The sequence below is a fragment of the Hyposmocoma kahamanoa genome, unplaced genomic scaffold (genome assembly GCF_003589595.1).
Source record: "Hyposmocoma kahamanoa isolate Upper Pololo Valley unplaced genomic scaffold, ASM358959v1 220, whole genome shotgun sequence".
Classification (NCBI taxonomy): Eukaryota; Metazoa; Arthropoda; class Insecta; order Lepidoptera; family Cosmopterigidae; genus Hyposmocoma; species Hyposmocoma kahamanoa.
Window position 1 is genome coordinate 6,794,752 of NW_020653740.1, and position 22,893 is coordinate 6,817,644.

General features: G+C 36.5%; 1 protein-coding gene across 3 annotated transcripts in view; it reads left to right on the forward strand.

Moving 5' to 3' along the window:
* Nucleotides 1–18,028, forward strand: part of LOC113227858 (protein arginine N-methyltransferase 7) — a 22,919-nt gene extending 4,891 nt beyond the window's left edge. For 2 of the 3 annotated variants that reach the window (XM_026460930.1, XM_026460929.1), the window contains exons 5-10: nucleotides 1,607–1,832; nucleotides 4,006–4,808; nucleotides 5,801–5,949; nucleotides 7,020–7,176; nucleotides 8,122–8,272; nucleotides 16,865–18,028. In XM_026460930.1, the coding sequence (XP_026316715.1) occupies nucleotides 1,607–1,832; nucleotides 4,006–4,808; nucleotides 5,801–5,949; nucleotides 7,020–7,176; nucleotides 8,122–8,272; nucleotides 16,865–16,914 (1,536 nt within the window). In that variant the 3' untranslated portion in view covers nucleotides 16,915–18,028. Of the gene's footprint in view, nucleotides 1–1,606; nucleotides 1,833–4,005; nucleotides 4,809–5,800; nucleotides 5,950–7,019; nucleotides 7,177–8,121; nucleotides 8,401–16,864 lie in introns of all 3 variants that reach the window. The other variant, XR_003310238.1, reaches the window with a different exon arrangement.
* Nucleotides 18,029–22,893: the final 4,865 nt, after the last annotated feature.

Genomic DNA, 22,893 nt, shown 5'->3' on the forward strand with positions numbered 1-22,893 from the left:
AGGCAGTTAATATAATATAATAAATATTAAAAACAGCCACTTGGTTTCTAACTATCGATTAGGTAGGACCACATCCATCATCTAGTAGCGTCAGTTTAAGGTTGATAAGGTTAACAATTCACGGAGCGGTTTTCATTCGCGCCCGCCGGTGCTGGTAGACAGACTTTATTTTAATACTCACGACCCTGCAAGTTTGTGTGGACACGTAGCCGTCGCGGTTGCGGGCACGAAACCGTTGCGATTGCGGAACGGACCGCGAAGTGGGAGTTAATCGCAAGTCGCGTGGTTAATAGAGAACTCGCTGCGCGCGCCTGTACCATATTGCGCGTGAACCGCCCACTAAAGTGCGCGGGCGACGACGACCGCCAAGCGCGCAGGTGATCGCATCTTGCGCGGTTCAACTAGTACCCCGCCGCGGCAACCGCGAGCAACCGTCACCACTACAGGCGTAAAACGCGCCGTGAAATATGCTACTAATTTTACATACTTAACTATTACACTGTACAGATGCTGCGGTCCCGCGTCAGACGCGGGTGAAAACCGCTCCGTGAGTTCTTAGTGTAACGAAAAATGAGATTCAGCGCCATCTAACGTGTAATAGTTAGCTGTTATATACTAGTAGCATTTTTACTAAAACGCCACCTGATGGTGATATTGTAATATAACTCTTACTGAAGTGACTGTAAGTTTAATTTTGTTAAATTTTTAAAATTGTGTTACGTCGTTTTCAGGTTTTAAACCCTACCCATTCGAAATCTTTAAGTTATGGTAGTAGATAATAGAGCGTAAAGTTTGAATTGCACACAAGCTAAAAAGTGGCGACATCGGTACCCGATCTTACATAGCGTGATTACATATCTCCCTTTTTTCCTATATCTATGGTGATATCAGTCTGTGGATGATGATGATAAGTAATAGTTATTGTTAATAAATGATTACGTTATAATAATAATTGTCACTTTTTTCCATTGTGACAACTCTTGCATATGACTATGACAGCGCAAGTACCGCGGTATCACCGAACACCAAAGGCGTTGCGCTTCTGTAGGGAAATATTGTAATACTGTGATGATCTCTCTTCTTTTCAATGCGTTTTGCAATACTTAGATGTATCTGTCCCGTATATAACTTAAAATCAAATATAAATTTTCTAATTGTCAAATCACACATATTCTGCAATGCATTCTGAACCTCAAGTCTGTAACCCAGGGAAACAGTGTACGAAATGAGTTTCATATTTTATTCTGTTGTATGAACAGTCTTTCTGGTTACACATAGAGACTGGGCTGTTCTACCAATAAAGAATACATCGGTTTAGTACATACAATTCGCTGTAGGGCTACCACGACATGATAGTTCATATTTTGACGAGGTACACAGCTTAATTCAGGATGTATTAAATTTTATTGCGAATGATTAAAACAATCACGTGAGTACGTTGGGGTGGGCGCAAGATACGACTTCGTTTTTTAAAACATCTAGATGCATTAAGTGTTTTTTGAGATAGGTCACTATTATTATGTAGTCATCGAATTAATATCACAATCCAATTCAATAATATTTTGTATCTCCTGCTAATATATTAATTAAAATTTTCTACTAGCAGATGCTAGATTGTGCGGGCACTGCTGCAGTTCATGACCTACAGATGTCGCAGCTTCGTCGCCATCAATTCATTGAGCTCTCAGAGCCAATACCAGTGTTCTATTACGACTGGTCCGGCAAGATTCCTCTCGAGAAACGGCGTGTGGTCAAACAACAATTTAAAGCTGTTGATCCTGGAAGAGCTCATGTTGTTTTTATGTGGTGGGAACTCAATATGGACACTGAAGGTCAGTATGACAACATTAGAGTGTTTTATGGTTTTGGAATATCGTCCTCTTTAGCATGAATGGATGTAACTTACATTTACTTTTAAAGAAATGAGAATGATTTGAATATTTCGATTCTATGTTTGATTTACGCAGCTTGATCTAAAGTTTTATGTTCTGTGTTGTGACCTGAATTATTTTTTATTTTGTTATTAATAAGGCCTGTCACGTGTCGCTAATCACCAGGCGCACGATTTGTTCATCCCGTCACTTCCTATCATAATAAAAAAATGTTCGAGTTTGTTACAAAATTGACCAAGCGGAGATTCAGCTCTATCTCATCTAGATCATCCACTAAAAGATGATTAAATATTAGTGTTGCAACGAATAGTATTTCGCCTTCAGGCCGAATACCGAACGTTCAGCCCCGAATGAGGCCGAATAGCCGAATATTCGACCAAACTATTCTTCTCTAACTCTATTCGGCCAACGAGATCTTACGAAAAATGGTGCGCTAACCGCATTATAGCAAAGATAGCTATGGATACATATATGTAAGTTAAATTAAATTAAACCAGTAATGATGCATGATTTTGTAAAAAGAAACAAAAAAGGATTTTATTTTTAAGTTTATAATTTAAATTTATGACATCTTAACGAAGAAAGTAATTGTTTATATCACTTCAGTTTGATTAATTTTCAAAAACTTAATTTTATTTTCATTTGCACATAATAAGTACTAGGTTGATTTCGTTAGCGTGTATTTAATCATGATTTCATGACAAAATTACATAATAAGTAGGTAGTGTTCATTTGATTTGTTACCTTTTTTTGATCTCATAGAAGTTTCTAATTGCCATAATTAACTGTATATTCTTATTTCTTCCTCCAGTGTTTAGGTATTCGGCCGAATAGTGGAACTAAGTAAAATAGAAATGAAACTATTGCTATGGCACTCCTGGCTCCCTGACTCGGCAATAGTAAAGTCGGTGAACAAAATTGGCTTAAGTCATAGAAAATGACCGAATAAAACTCTTTCTCTTTCCATAGAGTCATAAACAGAGACAAATAATGTTAGACAAATAAATTAGAGATTATCAAAGTCAAAGTCAAAGTCAAAGATTATTTATTCCATAGGTAAAATAAATTTACACTTGAAAACGTCACATTTAAGCTTAAGCTACTGCTCGTTCACTACGCTGACCTCCCTGAGAAGAACGAGCAAGAAAACTCTAGAGATTGCTCTTTTCATATAAACTTAAATGCTATGGAATACACTTTGAATCAAATTTGTGTGGATTCTGGAGCCATGTCGTCTTTCCATACATCTTTATCTAACACATAATCTTCAATTTTGTAAATTTTTTTGTAAAAAAGCCACTCTGACATCGAGGGTAATGAGTCAGCGGATGAACTGGCAAAGGCTGGTGCCAGGGAAACCTTTATTGGACCCGAACCCTTCATAGTGATAGCATACAGCCTGGCAAAGCTCACTCTGCTAAATGAGAGCACACACCTCTCCCGAGAAGTGCTACAGAACAAGGGTCTTGAGCATTCAAAAGCCCAGATATCTGCCTGCAGTGACAAACACTGTAGAGAAGCTCTGTCATTGGACAGGAATGGCATAACAGTATTCACTAGAGCCTTAACAGGGCATTGTGGCTTAAACAAGCACATGCCAAATATTGGGCAGAGAGAGAATAGAGAATGTAGAATCTGCCACATGGCGGATGAAACCCTGTTCATCTACTCACCCAATGCTACGCCCTGATGGGGGTAGGAAGTTCCGTTCTGGGAAGGCACATGTCACAACCAGAGGACATTAAATCTGTCGGAGCCAGGAAAGTCCTTCAGTTTTTCAATGCTGTCGGCCTTGCCTCTGCGCTGTAATTAGTGGTGATCACAATGAGGTGATGCATAGGCCCTCAATGAAGCCACCCTAATAATAATAATAATCTTAATCTTAATCTTTTAGGCCTTAGGAGAGGCGAGAGTCTAAAATAGATGTAATAATAATATAAATTATAAAAAAATACTTAGGTAAAATAAAAGAATACTTAGATATTGTATAGAATACGGGATTACATACATTGCCTATATATAACGTATACACCGCATGACAATGGGAATGCGTATCAATGAACAAATAACATATTATGCGTTACTCGCCTCAGATGTTGTTTCTAATTTACAGGAAAAATAATCTTATCTTGCGCTCCATGGTGGTGCCACCCTGCTGCAAAAGTATCAGGCGAATACCCACAGGACTCCATACCCTGGCGCGATCACTGGATGCAAGCTGTCTATTACTTCCCAAGACCTTTAGACCTACACCGCCATCACGACTATACTCTTGTCTGCTGCCAAGACGAATATTCTCTCTGGTTCTACGTAGAAAATGTTGAAGACGAGAATGACTTTGGCATGGAATATTACCAGCGGCCGGTTTGCGACTGCCGCATACACATGGCTTGGCCACGAACGCACGTGGCGAATCTTAACGATCATGTACGAAATAAGATATTCTTGAACCAATTGAAGCAACAGTTGATGGAAGTGGGCAATAATGCCGTTGTGTTAGATTTGAATGGCAGTAGTCTTTTGGGATTGTTTGCTTCGAAGTTGGGAGCGGAGACTGTTTATATTTTGGAAGATAATTCTCTGAATTTAGGCATCCTTAGAGACTACATGAGGGCGAATCGTATAAAGAATGTAAAGTTCTTAACGGAGGAACAAGTGACTGATGATTTGATGAAGGACATTTCCATTGTTACTTGTAATCCGAACTTCAGTTCAGCGCTACTGCCTTGGGAGAATTTGAAGTATGTGCACTTGCTGTACCAGTTCAGGAAAAAATTCAATACGACGACTGCCTTGATGCCTGATTTTTGTACGTTTTACGCGATGCCTGTTGAATTTTTGGACTTGCACAAAATAAGGATTCCTTTGGGAAAATGTGAGGGTATTGACATGTCCCCATTTGACCACCTTATTGAGGTATGTTTTAAAGAACTTACATTATTACCATAGCATAAGTAGACAAGTACAGAAGTATTTTAGGGCAGGGATGGACGGAGAAGGATATGTGCGTCCGTACAAGCTGCCCAACCTTTGTATAGAGTTACCATACTTGTTTTATTATACTACGTTATTACTAGTGATCGGAATTAAGGGAGTTAATTTACCTAAAGTATGATCGTTTTCTTAATATCGTCATGCCCATTTCGTCATCAGTGGGTATAAAATTAAATGCTTTATTGTTTATTTGCTAAACATTCCAAAATGTAGGTTGTCTTATGTATATTTTTTAAATGGCTACAGTATTTGGATGCGTAAGTAACCTATAGAAACACAAATTTATTTTTGAGACAATAATTTGCAGTTCGCATCTGACACAAAAATTATTTTGTATTAAATACTTAATAGGAAATATTTTTTGCGTCAGTAGAATTCATTGTGAAAGAGTTCGTCCAGGGGAGTACTGCTACTTTACCTATTTCTGCCGCCAAGCAGTAGTGTTAGCATTACTGCGTTCCGGTTTTGAAGGGTAAGGGTGCTGGTGAAATTACAGGCACATGGGACTTTCAACTTATGTCTCAGAGCGACGCCGACGGGCACAGTGGCAGTACCCCTCAGACCTTTGGTATTTAAAGCTTCAAATCTTTAAATACCAAAGATCTGAGGGGTATGGGTAATGCTGAGATTACTGCTTGGCGGCAGGAATAGGTAAGGTGGTAATACTTCTTTGGACGAATAATTTTACAAGGAATTTTACTTCTACTAAGGATTTGGGTGTAATTTGTGATTGTCTTATGTGTGTGTCCATGGCACCCGCGATACAGGGTTTTCCTACTGCGGGGCTATAAGTGTGTTTTATCTCTATATATTGTATTTTATTTCTCTTATTTATCAAATGCTTATTTACGCTATTTTAAGTACTTTCTCATATTCTTAGATGATAACCATGATTTCCTATATGTCTATTGTAGAGTTCCCGCGGAATAAGCGACGCGGAACTCGAAGCCCAACCCCTGTGGGAGTACCCGTGCCTCTGCCGCGGCCTGCCGCGCAAGCTGCTCGAGTTGGACATGCACGATATTAACGTCACTTACGCACGAAACGAGTCATATCAGATTGCGTAAGGCTCCATTTACATTAATTATAATATTTCTTTATTGCACAAAGACATTAAAAATACATGTTACAAAGGACGTATATAAAAGTGAGTAGAAGAGATCTCTTACAGCCGACCGTAGTGGTGGTGAGTAATGAAAGTCTACGGGACTAATTATTGTACAATAAATTTATGAAAATATGAATGTAAATATAACGATATAAATTTCTGTGAGAGAAGTATACGCCAACAGGCCTTCCACTTAGAAACTGAGTCGGTTCCTGAGGTGAGGAGTGACAGTTTAAAAGTGCCAAATGGCTTGTCTATTCATTTCAATTATCAATGAAATGGGTTTTTTTACATACTAACATATTATAGGTAGTAATATTAATACTATACTAATAGTTAGTAATATTAATATATTAATAAGTACTATTCTTTTACTTTGTTAAGTTAGTTAATTATGTATATACTGGTTGTTTTGTAACGTGTAGGTAAGAAAGAGCGGAGTCTCCTGACACAGGCTATGTTTAAAAGGAGGCTCCAGCCCCTATTGTTTAAGAAACCATGTTTTAAGATAAATAAAGATTATTATTATTAATTGACTAATTTGATAGGCGCTTTTGTGTATCAACTTCCTACATATATAAATATTTTTATAATATCAAGAGACGGGACGAACAAGTCGTGCGCCTGATAGTAAGCTACACGCCTATCCATAGCTTAACTTAAAAATAGCTTTTGAAAAAAAAAATATAGTAAAATCGAGGATGTACACTGATTACTACATGGTGTGAAAACAATTTATTAAAAACATTCTATCGATAGAAAAAAATATACAAACTTACCTCGAAATTTTACAAGAAAACTGCTGTATTCAATAGGTATTTTACATAACAATATACCAATGATTTTTTTATATCAACTGAACTGAATAGAACTCGTATACTATATGATATACATTTTTGAAATGGATTTAATTTCGTGTAAAAAAAATATTCTGAAATAAAGCCAGCGGACCTGCCGCTCGACCCAAGCAGAATGAACCGTATTATGTAAATGTAGATTCTCAAGTAAAAACTTTTTGTTACCAGTAACGATGGAGATCGCGTCCAGCCAATAAACGGTTTTGCAATTTGGACGATTTGGAAGTTTGGAATCAAGCAGATCACGACAGGGCTCACGCTGTGGCCCCTTATCGGCGACCGCCTGTACTGGGAGCCTTACACTCGACAGGGAGTTAAGATTTTGGTAAGAAAATTTTCCTCAAGCAGAGACCGTAGGTTTGAACTTCGAATTCGGACTCGCATCTCAGAGTTCATATAATACGTTTCAGTGCCCAGGAATTACAGAATATAACAAAAACGTCGAATCGTGAAATCTAAATAAATTTCGATTTTTAACCGAATACAAAAAAGGAGGAGATTATCAGTTCGACTGTATTTTTTTCTATGTATGTTGCGCGATTACATTTGTTGATCTTTATGATTCTTTTTGTCGGAAAGAGAGTACCTCGGTGTATGTAAATTAAAAAAAATCCACCTTTAAGGGTGGCAAACTAGAGGATGAATCCGGTTTCGCGCACTTTCCGGTAACCGAATTCAATAAAACTTGGCCAATAGATATTCCGCGAACTATTGAGGTCGGTTTTATTTTATTAAAAAAGTCATAATTGTTATGATTATGAATATAAAGATCAAACACACAGAAAAATTTTTTTCGTCGACCCAGTGGGACCCACGCCTATGCTGCACCGTAGCATTGCTCTAACCATCTGAGCCACGGGTCCAGTTATCCAGTTGTACCGAGTCGTCGAATTTCTCTTTTTTTGTTTTTTTTTTTATAGATCATTGTATAGACTTTTCGGCATTCGTCGCCGCTATGCCGCTGCCGGGTGGACGGAAAAATTATTTCGTGTGTTCGATGTTTGTACTCATCATCGTAACAAAACTACTGGAGTTAATTCACGAAAAATCTCAACAAATAGTTATAATTATTATCATACAAATATCAGATCGACGCATATATTCTACGGGATCCAAAGCTCTTTCTTTTGAAGAATTTCACAATTTTTTTGCTAATAAACAATTAATATCTCGAGTTCCATCACTAGCTGAAGTACGGTCTAACCATTACGTTCATCCATATTCGTCAGTTACAGTGCAGTAATGAAGAAATATGCTTTGAAAATTTCAGAAGCAAACCTACAAAATGAAGCCGACTGATGAATGGAGTTGCCAAATAGCGGCTGACCTCGAAACAGGCCAGTTCAACCTGAATATTGACCTGGTCAACGCCGAAAGACGCATCCCTGCCTCCAAACGCAGGAATTCGCCAGTTCCTTTACGTTAGATCTGCTGTATTTACTAGGGACCCATAACTACAAGACCATTGGCTACAGTTTAACTAGCAGAACAACTGTGACATTGATTTTGTGATATCAAATGATGAGACGAACAAGTCGTGCGCCTGGTGGTAAGTGACATGTCTATTCCTAACAGTTGCAGTACCACTCAGAGCTTCGCAATAACCTGAGGGGTACTGCCATTGCGCCCGTCACCCTGAGACATGAAGTTGTCAAGTCCCGTGTGTCTGTAATTTCACCAACATCCTTAGCCTTCAAAATTGGATCGCAGTAATATTCACATTATAGCTCGGCGGAACAAATTAGTATGGTGGCAGTACTTCTCTGGATGAACTCATTCACAAGCTTCCATGCTACTAATCATGATATTAACAGGTAATTAGTAGAAATCGTAACAATAAGGCCGCCTGTAGTACATTAGCTTATTCTGTGATACTTTACTGTTCTGCGTTGTTACGTTATTTTTTAACGTGCAGTAATAGTAGTTTATGTGACTTACATAATAAAAGGCATTAAAATACGGGTGAGGGCTTCAAAAACATCACACGAGTGTTTTAATATTTAATTATGTACAGTTACATACACTGCTTTATCTACACACAAGCTCTCTTTGATGTGTTCAAGAACCGCATGTTACGACAGGAGAAATAGCGACAAATAAAAACTTTTCTCACGCATGTCACACAACTTTAGATTATTTTTTTCCATCCTCTAAGCACACAACCGTAGTTTTTATTTAATTCATAGACAAACTTGAGTCGGCCCCAACTATCATATCGTTCGATGTCAAGTAACGTATGAAATTTGTGAAAATTGTTTGCTGTTGACATTTCCATAAAACTTCATCTCGACTGATACCAGAATCGAGTCGAATGAAATTGTTTTGTTTTTCAGAGATGTTCGAAATTTCGATGTTATTATGAAGCAATAATAACAGTTTCACAGATAAAAATTTGTTCTAACAAAATAGTTTATCTTTATGCTGGTCATAATTTGCGGTTTTCGAACACATCATAGAGGGTTTATGATATGTGTGTAGATAAAGAATATTTCATTCGTTCACTCACTCATGCATTCATTCAAAACGTGATGAAGCCGTTTGGATATTGGCGGTGGGCGGGACGGGGACTCGTGTCACCAATTACGGGCGCACTGTCTAGATTCAAATTGCAGTAAACAACATTATATGTGGCCAATGGTTTTCGTGTTTGTAATGCATAATTTGCCAGTTTTCTTTATTATGGATCATTTCATCCGTTCTCGAGATCAGACAGCGTTTCACCGTACCTCTGATATAAGTTTGTGTCGTCGATGGTCCCTAGCAACAGTGGGAATGCGCTGACAATTTTGTATGACATATTGTGCAGCGCCCCTGACGGTCACACGAGGAAATAAAATGTTCAAAACAAATACTTTGGGTGGCTAGTGACTGTCGACTTGTAAACTCAGAGGTTTCTAGATGTGTAATGGTAGATGTCGTTGTTTTTTTTGTTTATTGTTGTTGGTGACATATTCGTAAGGTCGTAAAATGTGTTGAGCAACATTTTTGCAAAAAAAAATTGATTTATCACGATTTGAGAACGATACAATAATAAGCAAATGCTGTACGTGCGCCTTCAAATTAGACTCTTATAGAAGCATTGCAGTGGCGCCACCAGTGTTTTCCTTTTCGTACATTACGAAAGAAAGAGACAACAACAGCGGCCACACGGCCGAGTCTGCAATTAGGCTTAGTGGAACTTTAAACTTGAACATATCAAAGAAGAAATATATTAAATTGGGTAAAAAATATTATACGGTACACCCAGAGCCGAACAGAAAGAAAGTTACCGTTCTTTACTAGTCCAATATTTAAACTAAAACTTAACTTTTAAAGTTACGTTAGAAAAATAGCTGACTTGTTCAAAGGGGAAGTTTAGAAGAAAACTGCAAGTATTCTTGGTAAGTTGCAAGTTGCTGGTAAGCACAACTTTGACTTATGAACTAGTTATTGTAAACCACTTTGTGGGTGACTGTCTTCTGGGATAAAATTACACACGCATAACGTTTTTAAACAACTAATTTTGAAATAACATTTAGCAGAAGTTGCAGTGGCACTGTTGTCACAATTACTTAACAAAAAATTACTGAAGCGCTACAGATGCGCCACTGCAGTCAGTTTAATTTGAAGACACCCTTAATGTGATGGTTTACGGCCTAAGACTTCTCACCAAAAGCCTCGTGCTCAATGAGGTACATGCTCATAAATGATAAAAAAAAAACTCGTATATGCCATCTATGAATGAATACGAACTTTGATTTATAGATGAAACATTTTACGATCTTACCCAAATGTTACCGACTCGTTTATAGTACTGGCTAATGGCGCAATTAGTAAATAATAATTTAGTTAAGAAAATGCCCTAGATATAAATCGTCTGCGACGAAAAGTGCCACGTGATTTTTGACGACTAGAGTTCGCGTTACACAACATGAACAAATTATCATTTAAAGATCTAGTGGTTGCTCTACCAGAATCTTTAATCAAATATGAGGAGCGTCGGAACAAAAATCGCCAAGTCACTTTATGACATTTCCTTTTTATTTCATTCCACAAGGTAGATTTTGTTCGTTTCTACGAATAATTTGTCTAACCTGAAGATCAACTACTAAATGCTCTTTTAAAATACGTTTCAAATGCACAGATCGGTGCCTCTACCACGAGTTTACTATGACAGTTGTTCCTAGCGACCGCGTAAATTACGTCACAATTTTGTGTGGCAAATTAAACAGCGCCCCTAGCGGTCACAAGAAGAAACAACATTTTGTATACAAACATTTTACGCGGTCGCTAGCGATAACTGTCCTTGTAATCTCTTGGTACAGTTACTGAACATAATGTGACAAAGCCGTTCGATGAGACTAGATGGACTAGACGAAATTAGAATCAAAATTTATCGGTTTTGTTTCGAAGTTCCTCATATGCGAATTTCGTATGCCAATGTCAATTTGGTATCTCTGATTTGATTTTTCACTATAATCAATACAATCAAACAATCAATAGTTGATTATTATTAGTACACTAAAGTATGGAACATTCCATCTGTAGAATTAAAAAAATATAAGCACCAAGAATAAGTTTCAATTTTCCCACCTGTAATTAGGCGCTGCGTAGAAGGAGCAATTTTAATTTGTGCAACTGTCAACAAATAAGACTCATAGATGGTGCTACAGCTGAAAAGTCGTTGGAAACCAAATACAAAGATCCGACAACAAGGACATAGAAAAATTCGTGAGGTCCGCCGGTTCGTTCCCTGGCTTAGTTGGCATAGCGTCTGGTGCGGTTTGCTCAGGAGGACGACGGTTCGATGCCGGCCGTATTGCAGGATTTTTTCTTTTATTCTTTCTTTTTCTTATATCTTATTTTTGTCCCAGGCCTTTGTATCCCTGGCTATACACATGTGCTTATATTTATTATAATATTTTAGCTACATTTAGCTAAATGTATAAAAAATTAGGAGATTTTTGGCCAGTGTATCCTGCCTGATACAACTTAAAAAAAATATTAAAGGGGCACAGAGAGAGGGGGGGTTCAGGACATTAATTCCACACACTAAATTAATACCAATAGAAACTATATAAATAAGAAAAATGTGATTTTCACATTTTCCTCTCGGAGGCCCTCGGCGCTGAAGGTGTTAAATTAACTTTCAAATTTCATGGTCAAGCACGAGAAAGACTGACGCTGCGGGGGACGGTGAAGGAGTGTAGTCGCTCAACGTGTTGCGGTTATCGGTTGGGGAACGAACTTTAGACAATCGGTACAAACTTGTCAGTCTCTAGTTGTGGCAATTACCAATTTCAAAAATTGCAGATTTCGGCAATCAAAAACTGTTGTCAAATACCGAAACTCTCAACCGAAATGGCTGCGTCTGCGCAGTTTCTTGTAATTATATGGAAAACGTCATAAAAATAAGGTAGTTGTGGGTTGTCAATTGCCTAAAGGATCAATTACTCCTGCGCAGCGTCTTAGACGTATATAGAAGTATAAGTTACATATACATATTATGATATTATACAAGGTACGGTCAGTAACTAGGAGTCGTATTCTAGAACTCTACTCAATGCTCAAGTCAGGATTTGAGTAAGGTTCAAAGCACTCGAAATCATACTCAAGTCCCTGCCATTAGGGTCGTCTTTCCAGTGCTTGTGTTGCCAATGCAATCCTGACTTGAGCATTGAATAGAGTTCTAGAATACGACCCTAAGAGACGGTATGTGTATCGAGGACTTTAAATCTATTGCTGAACTTGTTCTCATATGTATTTTTTCTTTTTGTATTTGAATGTCTTGTGGCCAAGCGTACATTTATTTAAAAAAAAGTTACTATTCCCCATACTAAAAGAAAAAAAATTAGTGTTCTGATTATAATGTATATGAAAATTTTATTGAATTCATTTCGGTATCTTAAAAAATTTCATTAACGGGTTTTGGAGGCAATTTTTATCAATTACAAATATGATATCACATTCTTGGTGTAATAAGGCCACATCTGCGAAGTGACAACTTTTCAAGACAGAGGCTTTTAAAGCTTTTATGAACGAAGTAGTTGTTAACTTTTTGATGCTTAAATAGCAGACTTATAAAATTTGACATATACACAATTTATTTAATATATTAGTTTTATGGTTTTTTTGTGATAACAATCCTTCGATGTACAATCACATGTGGCTTTATTATAGCCATGGTACGATGTTAATTAACAAATAATCCGTTCTAATGATAATTATCCGCTTTATTTATATTACCACAATGTAAAATAAGTAAATTGGAAGGAAAGGAGTTAGGAGTTAAAATTATTCTGTTAATTTTTCGGAGTGTGCTATAGATAGTACATTGTGCATTAAGGGCGGTAAATAAGGAATTACGAACGAACCTCTATTAAAAACCCAAAGTCGAAGACTAATGGCTTTCGGAGTCGACGTTCGTAATTCGCGTACCGCCCGTGAAACATATAAAGTTTTTCATCACACTTGCACGTAAAGTAGTATAATTACAGCCGTGTACAGCCATCTTTTCATTACAGCCATGGTCGGTAATGAGTTATATTTTAATTTGTAGAAAAATCTCATTACTGACCGCGGCTGTAATGAGAACAAAAAGACCCGAGGGTTTTATTTGGGGTATTATAGTCAAGTTAGCTTGTATGCAATCACACTATTTACGTGCAAGTGTGATGAAAAACATTGTGTATTTCAGTATTGAAGAGTTAAAGATTTCGGTACATACCCTCTCTTATACTATAGTGCAATAAGACAAGTAGGGCAACTCCCGCCTTTTCGACGCGTACATGCCTACACTTTGCTCATAGAGTAGGGCTGCCACAATATTATTTTACTTGTACCTACAGGTTGTGAACATAATTTGAAAAATGAAGGTGTCGTTAATTGTCGTGCTATATTGAAATAACCTTTGTTTTCATATCAGCATCGCTGATTGGTGTTTCGATTTTGGGAGTACGCTTATGACATAGAAATGAATGCTGAACAATTCTGAATCTTTAAACTTCAAGCGAACATTTTGAATTTATAACGAATGGCGGGTGTAATCCGCGTTATGTAACGAGAGCTCCGCGAGATTATGCGAATGTGTAGGTCCTTAAACGGCGTTCGGGAGGCGACAAGCTGCTACGTTTTTATCACTTACAAGCTGAACTTACAAGATGATTTACAAGCTGAGCTGCTACGTTTTTATCAAGTTACCGTACTTGTCTTATTATATTCTGCTTATACCCTGTATGAGCCTCGAATACATGATGAAGTTAAGACGTCTCAAGCATTGAGCTAGCGCGAATTTGTTGAACTGCGGATTAATGTTTAGCGTCCTGCTGTTGTATTCATTTGAGTTAATACTTTAGCTGGTTCAAAATTTTACCACTTTTTAATGTAGTAGTTTAATCTTTGTAGTCGTAGATTTAATCGCCGGATACAGTGTATTTATGTGTTTAGCGGATGTTTAGGTGTAGTATTTTATCCACACAGGATGTATTATTACCTTATATTTTACATGTGGATAAAAAAAACAAAAGTTACATGTAGGGTTGCCACAGTGACGTTTATTTTATGCATAAAAAATGTAGCACGTTAATGCAGTGATTTGTTAGCGGTGATGTTTAGGGGAGACCCATGTCTAGGAGTGGACGCTTTTCGGCTTAAATATTGCAACGCTTATATAGACAACCACAGTACTATTTTTAAAGTCCAAATTTAGTTTTACGTAAATTGATGGTTAGCATTGTTGATGAGACGAAGATGTTTGTTAGAACCGTACTAAGTGAAATTCTGTGATCTCTGCCGACACCGATGGAAAAAGGACGGAAAATATGTAATCTTACATTATAATTTTCTCATTAGCTCGCTACTTCAATTAAAAAGATTTAATTCAGAGTATGTAGGTAGAGGTTTCTTACCCCGAATTAATTTGGTTTGTCATTTAAATGCTTATACGTTGTGACATTCTTTATTTGAATTACCAAATGAGCGAGAAGAAAAATGTGAAAACACGATAGAGTGAAATATACCTATTTATTTATTATTGACAATGCAATCGTCAATTTCCGTTCTATTGGATGTTGGACTTGAGTAAATAGCCATCGTAATTTTTAAAATACGGTAATTATTTCGCATCGAACATATAACCAGAAATAGAGAAAAGACAAAGGGCAAATGGGCATTATATCACTTTTAAATATCAACTCGCGTTTGCGCTGAAATCACAAATGAGAAAGCTGAAATAGTACAGCGCCAACAACTGACCTGTGTGCATGTCTCAAAAATATTCTGTATTTTATTGTAATAAAGATAATATCTCTAACAATGGGGGGCTGTTCCATTCGGTAGTGTGGGAAAAACAGCAAAACATGTAATAGTTACAAAAGAAACGGAATCACATTTCATCGGTAATTAAATATTAAATATGTAATATTTCAATTTCATTATAGCAAAGTTCAAGTTAAACTGGTCGATTTGAAGTGAAACAATTGACGGGTGTCGTCATTGACGTTTCGAATTCGGGCTGGCCAATCGGAACGCAGTTGTTACCGTAATGATTCGGCAGAATAGTTTTCAAATAAATTAATTGACATTTCGTCTATATTTCTGGTTATATGCTCGATGTTATTTCGTCTATATTTCTGGTTATATACTCGATGTTATTTCGTCTTTACTCATTTTAACATAGGAATGGTAACCCGTAAAATAATAGTCACCCTGTAACAGTCTTCGTCCGTCACGGTTGAATTATAATAGTAAACACAAACAATTATTCTACTCCTATTTTCATATGTCGAAGATATGTAACCATCAGAGATCGGAGTAGACAAGAGTAGATTTACTCTAACGTCAAGTAATACATATAAAGAGACGAATATAGCTCTCTGATATTCCAAAATTAAATAAAGGCAAAAAAATCAAAACTGAATATTTATATTTTTACTTGCAGTTACATAAAGCTTTTCCTTTATGTACACTACCACAGTGAAGTAATTCTTAGTGTCCACATCAAAACTGTACAACAATATACTATGCAATCATTCTGAGATTTCAGGTTATCACAGTTTTACAAACAATACAGTTGCGCGACGACGGTACTTGCGCAGAGTAGAGAGTGGGTATTCCCGGGGAAGCGGGCGCATCCCGCAGACACGCCTACTTTGTGGGAACATGCGCTAAGGATGGGACACGTGAATTATTTAAAACATTTTTGAAGACATTCAGCGAATTCTACAAAAATTGTTGCATATAAACTATTCTCTTTACGGATGTAATTCGAAATAAAACGGCTACGAAACAACATTTGAGATAAATTTATTAGACTTACTAAAATAAGTACAGTAGAATTTAAATCACGTCCACTATCATATTTCTTCTGTTTCTTTATGATGAAATTGTTCATTTGAATGCGGTGAATAATTCAATTGAACTATATTTATAACATTTAAATGTAATACATTAAATTTAATAATATAAAACTGAAAACCAAAGAATAAAGTGTCACACACAGTGTCGCACTTGCATATAAATCTTTATTACTTATCTATTATTAAGTTCTTAGGTTTTCTTATTATTATATTAGTTGCAAAGGTTGTAAACATAATAAAAATAAAAAAAAGATTTTCATCACATATCCTCGCGTTATATCGAAATAACCTTCGTTAAATGCAGTACTGAAAATGAAATACTGAACAATTCCAATTTGAGGCACTCTGGATTAAACACCTTTAAACGTTTGCTATTTGATTTCATCTTCAGTTCTGTAAATGGCGCATGTGACCACACTCGCTATGTTACGCGAGTTCACCGTGAGATTAGGCAAATGTGTGTGTCTTTCCACGGCGCACGGCTGGCGCGCACACATACAAAGTCGCGCTGCAACGTTTTTATGGAGTTACTCGTACATGTTGTTTGTCTTATTACACTATGATAATACATTCTAATAATTATTTCCTTGCAGTTTAGGTAAATGTACTCGAGCTATTTCAATCTCTGGTGTTGTACGTATTGGTACCTATTTTCCTTATAAAGTTGTAACATTACAGAACCTTGGCGTCTGCGACGATTATTGCGTACCTCGAAGACTGCTAACTGAAAATCGTACGAGTGTAAATTAGAAGATAATTTTTTTTCTCAAGAGGATGCAATTTGTTAGTATTTTCTTCGTTTATTCATGTCACTACGCTATAAAACCCACTGTCCACCACTAAAATGGAATACGAGATGTATTTCAATGACTAACGAGAAAGAGATATCAATGTATTTTGATATGTGCCTACAGTTGCGCATTTTTTTTTGTTTAAAAACAGGACCTTAGGTTCGCCTTCAAATTAGACGCTTATACAAGCGAGTTACAATATTTCTGTGGCTTTTGTGAAAAGGTGTAGAAGTAAAAAAATACAACTTTATAGGAGACCCGAAAAACAGTTAAAGCTTAATATGATATTAAGCGTCACGTTTCCTCGTAAAGTTGGCTTTTTTGACTTGCATCCGTGACCGAACGGTTACCATGCCATGACTGCCACGCTCCTGGGTTTGATTCTCAGGCCGGGAGAAATATTTGTATGGCCTACATTTATTTCTCTCGCGAGTTGCAGCGCCACTGTCGTGACACGCGCGTGCCACTGCAGTCAGTATAGTTTGCAGTCATTATAAGTGAACTAAAAATGACTGAATCATTACAAGCGTCTATAAGTATAATTTGAAGGCGCCCGTAAACACATCTCCGCTTTGGTGGATAAGGGGTCTCGAGAGCTGTGTGCCGCTGGCAATTGATCTTTACGATTTTGAACCTAGACAAAATTTTAAGTGCATATAATTTTTACAGAGTGTGTTATGTGCAATAATTATAATAAATTCAATTAGAAGTGAATTATTTTATGTATAAAATTTTGTTGTGCATTGTGTAATTCTGAATTTAGAACACGTCTTAAATAATAACAAAATCACGTTCGGAAATTTGATGTTTCTTATTTGAACAGACCTCGGTCGCTAGCGACAACACTAGTCATAGTAAAAATAAAAACGAATGAAATAGGTTTAACGCTAAGTTCTCTATAACGAATTACCTTATAAGGTCGAGTCGTTTATAGAATCAAGCTATCTAAAAACACAAGCGTATTCCTTGTAAGTGTCTCACCTGTAGGATATTAATTTATAATTAATAAAATTTTTCCAGAGATCGCTATTTTATTTTAGAGTTGCTCACTTGCTAAATTTAAATCTAGCTTATATGTTCGACTGTACTGTCATGGCCTAATTTTAAAGAAGGCCATACACGTTCCGGCACATCACACGTTTTGTGCTACAGATTTGGCTCGTTCGAAAGAAACACTTGTTTATTACCACAAGGGATACCACAGAAAAAAACAAAACTAATTAAAAATGAAACATAAAAATAATATGACTGAAAAATAAGTTTACAAAAAATATTCACAAAATAAAATCGCATTTCGATCACCTCAGCATTTGTTGTAAAATACATCGTGTTCCCAGTACTGACTTTCAGTTAAGACCTATTGTGAGGTCACGGAACATCATACGCAAGCATATTATCACATAATAGGTACTTATTATTGGCGCAACGTGAATGAAAGCCGACAATCCTTGCGGCTGTCGCAACGTGGATGGCCCCTTTATGGTTTTAATACTTATAATAACTATTGAGAGTGTACGTGGTCTCTGGTTAAACTATTTTAACCATTCGTTTTAGAGAACTTGCTTCGTGTATTCATGTTTATTTAGAAAGTAATATTCTTACATTGCTTTATTCGGAGTTACTCGAGTGTTGCCCAAGTTGATTATTGCATTGTTAATCTACTTCATTATAGCTTACAAATAGACAATACAATTTTCTCGCTCAATATATCGCCACTGCGATTAAAAGGCTATTTTAGCTGTTCATCTATAAGGTTTATACTCGGTTAAGATTGCACAATGCCATTCTCTATTTCTGTAAGTGAGAGGTAGAGGACTTTTCAATATTTTCGAATTTAGTATAAACATTGCCTAAGGATGCTAAAAATCACGCAATGGGAAAAGAGAAAAGTCCTATCGGCGTTTGTTTTTTTTTAAACATATTTTATTTAACCTTAACATTGATTTTATAAACCTAATCAAGAGCCTCATTCTCTTTAAAACGTATTGTATTAAAAATTACTATTTGGCACTTAAGATTCCTTTACTTCTCACCTACGGATTATAATAACGGGAAGTTTTTCTTGAAAATATTTACGTATACCGTGCTTACATTGCCACTGGGGCAGGCAGAGGTCATGAATCACTACTCGCGCTCCTGACAGACTTCTTTCGCCTCCCCCACTCGCATTAGTCTCTTCACACGTGTCCGTTTGTACCTACTTGGGTGTGTTTGTATATATGATACCAAGAGACGCCACTCAGAGCTTTAAATCGCAAAGATCTGAGTGACAAGTCCCACGTGCCTGTAATGTCACAAGCACACTTACCCTTCAAAACCGGAACGCAGTAACGTCAACAACATTACTTCTTGGTGGCACAAACATGTGGTAGTATTTCCCTGCACAAACTCTTTCACAAGGAGCTTAGTTTGTACTTTTATCTACCACACTTATCGACATAAAATCGCATTAAGCCATGCAAGAAGAGCGAAAAGGACGTGCGTTTCGCGTCGGCGGTCCTTTTCGCACTTATTACTTTTCTGACAGGATCAAGCCGATTCCGCGAGGGTCGTGCCTCCCTAACCTGGCCTTTGACATTTCCAATCTCATCGAGATATGTACAAACGTATTTAAATTTTACCATAGTTGAACAAAAACTTTAAAACATAGTTTCTCAAAGTGGTTCCTACCAATGGGCGCTGAAGAGTCCTAGCGGTCGGGACCTCGGAAGCAATTGGGGGCGTTGATGCTGTCTAGGAGGTGCTACGGCATTTGAAAAAACCTGGATGATCTATATAAACAACACTACATATATATGTATTGTTTTTCCTTGTGATATTTTGTGCTCGATTAATATAAAAAATACATAGGAAATGAAGCTATTTTTCCGGATTTAAATCGCGTATATTTATTTTTTCAAACAAACCGACGTTTCGAGCCCTTTGCAGGTCCCATGGTCACGGTTGACTGAGGTGGTACCACCTCATGAGTCATCAATCAGTTATGTCTAATATTAATGCAAACCACCCTATTTTTTCACTATACTTACAAAAGTTATTACATAAATAAGTTATATTGAATTTTACAAAGAAAACGTTCCAATTTACGCTACATTACGTTTTACAAATTATTTTGTTGAATGAGTTTTTATTAAGTTCAATTTATTATTAATTAATAATAGAAATTAGAAAAATTTAAAACGTATTAATTAATACTGCAGTCTTATCTCTGTTTGGGATTTTTCATCAGAGGAAATACTGGATCCCAAACTGGTGGTACGGAGAAACCATCTTCCCTGTTGAAATTAGGATGTTTTTTTAATTTCAATGGCCTCTCGCAGCATCCGGGGTAGATAACGGACTTCTTTTGCAAGGACCTGGGGTTTGTCAAACTTCATTGAATGTGTAGGTTTATCATGACATGCTCGCAGACTGCAGACTTGTTTACGTGACTGTGTTTGACTTCGGTTATATGTTCTTTGACGTGGGCACAAATACTTCGCTTCGTAAAAATACGTGTTTAATGTTATAATTTTTTTATCTTGCCTAAGTGGGCGGTGAGTAAAAGTTTGGGAACATATGTTATTGAAAAACGTTTGAAGTAAAGAATTTTCCAATAATATTCGTGCGGAATTCGAGTAACTCTTTAAATGGACTTTAGAAAATAGTACTGTATGACTATAAACCACGTTTGATGTCTGTAACCATGGATGTTAGGGTTAAATAATTTCCTAATATTAAGTTACATTTCTGTGATTTAATTTTTTTTCATGTGTAAGTTTAGTTATATATTATTGAAAATTATAGCTATTTTGTATCCTAGTTTTGAATCAACTGCCCTCAATTCTGTTGCGCTTTAAAACGGTCACACATATTAAGCAACAGTATTATAAAATAACATTTAAAAGTCAGACAATTGTACGAGCCGAATTTGAAAAGTGACAAAAAAAAGATATAGAGCGAATGTGGTTCGTTAGATAGGCATGTCTTTGAAATGTATTGGTTGTAGACCTAGACCCAGCGATGGGACGTTTATGGGTTGAACAATTTGATAGGCATTAAGCTAGGTTTTATTAGGTAAGAGTTCAAAATATGCGCATCAGAATTGATCCTCTTTTTGTTGTTACGATGTATAAAGTTGTCCAGAAAAACGCTCTCTTTATTTTTGTTTCTGGTCGTATATTTTTATTTTGCACTGTAATGTATTCATCTTTGCATTTATAATTATTACTAATTTAAATAAAGCTTTTACACTACACAATGGAGTTTTTTTTGTATCGTGAACAAAGTAGAGTCCTTATTCTTTGAAATATTTTATTTCATGCTTTAACTGTCTCGTATACCTATTTTAATATTCTTCACAAAAGGAAATGTCGATGCAAACCTGCGCTCGCGTCGGTCCAGGCTTGTTTATGGGAATAAAATCAGCACGCTTCCGCAAGCTTCCTAGAAGACGGATAGTTTAGACATTGACCATAGTGATTTATTGCTAGTACAAGTACTAGCACAAGTGATTTCCTTTGGCATAAATTTACAGAAGGGGTTCATTATTGATATAGTTAGTTTTTTTTCCAATTACGCATAGATTAATTGCTCACTAATTAAAAATTAAATGAAAGCAGTTTTTTTGTCTCCAAAAATTATCGGAGAAAATGACTTTCTTGAGAGTTTTAATGAACATTTGGAATTATAAACATTTTCGGCAATTTCAAAATTAAGTAATTACAGAAAGTAGAAAAAGAAAAGCTTGCCAATGACGAGAAAACAAAACATTTCACAATTTGTCCCAGTATTTAACGACGTAGCAAACTCATGTTGCGTATAAATTTATTCATTTTCGATTTGCATAAGTAAAGAATGATTTATTCGTTTGTAAGTATGTGTGTTAATGGGGAAGACTTATGGGCAATAATTCCAGTTGCTCAGGCAAGCAGGTGCAATGTTTTGATAGCAGATTTTAAATGAATATCTAAGATGCAAATATGGTAATAAACAATAGATAATTTATATGAATATCTACGTAGTTACGTGAGTGTGAATGCAGCGATTTATGCGCATTGTAATAAAGTTCTGACAACGCGAAAATGCAGTTGTAGCAAAAACAAAGATTGCGTTTTGTAATTCTACGAAAATCCTTGCTTTTTTATCAACAACGAAAAAGTCGTGCGTCCTCTGGTAAGCGACATGCCTATCCATAACAGTAGCAATGCCACTCAGAGCTTTAATAGCAAATATTATTATTATTATTTCATTAATAGCCGCCACTATACTTAGGCTAGTGTTACAATAGTTTCGATGTATGTTGTCACTGGTTATATACTCGACGGTTGTCACGAACGTCTCTTCGCTTTCCGACTAGCAGCTTGATTTTGATTGCCTCTTCCGATCGGAAATTGCGTCTTTTCCGAGTCGAGGCGCATAATTGCGATTGACAACTGGCAAGTTCGATCGGAAACTTTGGCATTTCTAATCGGAACAATAGTTCATTTAACTCACAAATTAGAAAGGTACAGTAGGAATCAGGTTCATCTTCTCGCTTAGAAACCCATCTGATTTCGAGACTACCCGATCGGTTCGATTCCTATTTAAATCAAAATCAGGGCCCAGGGTTGCGTTGGAGCGGTCATGTGGATCCCTAAGTTTAAAACCTCTGTAAAAGGTATTCTAGCCAAATTCGATAAAGCCAATATACTCTTAAATAGGCATTCATTATTTTCCCTTAATAATAATATTGACAAGATAAAAAAATGACTTGAGTGTGTAAAAATTGTAGAAAATAAGCCAATCGCAAAGATTACTGCGCCCGTCACCCTGTGACATAAAGTTGATAAGTCCCATGTACCTATAATTTCACCAGCACCACCATGTTTTATAGAATAAGATAAAACCGGAATGCAGTTACATGCTTACATTACTGCTTGGCAGCAGAATTAGGCA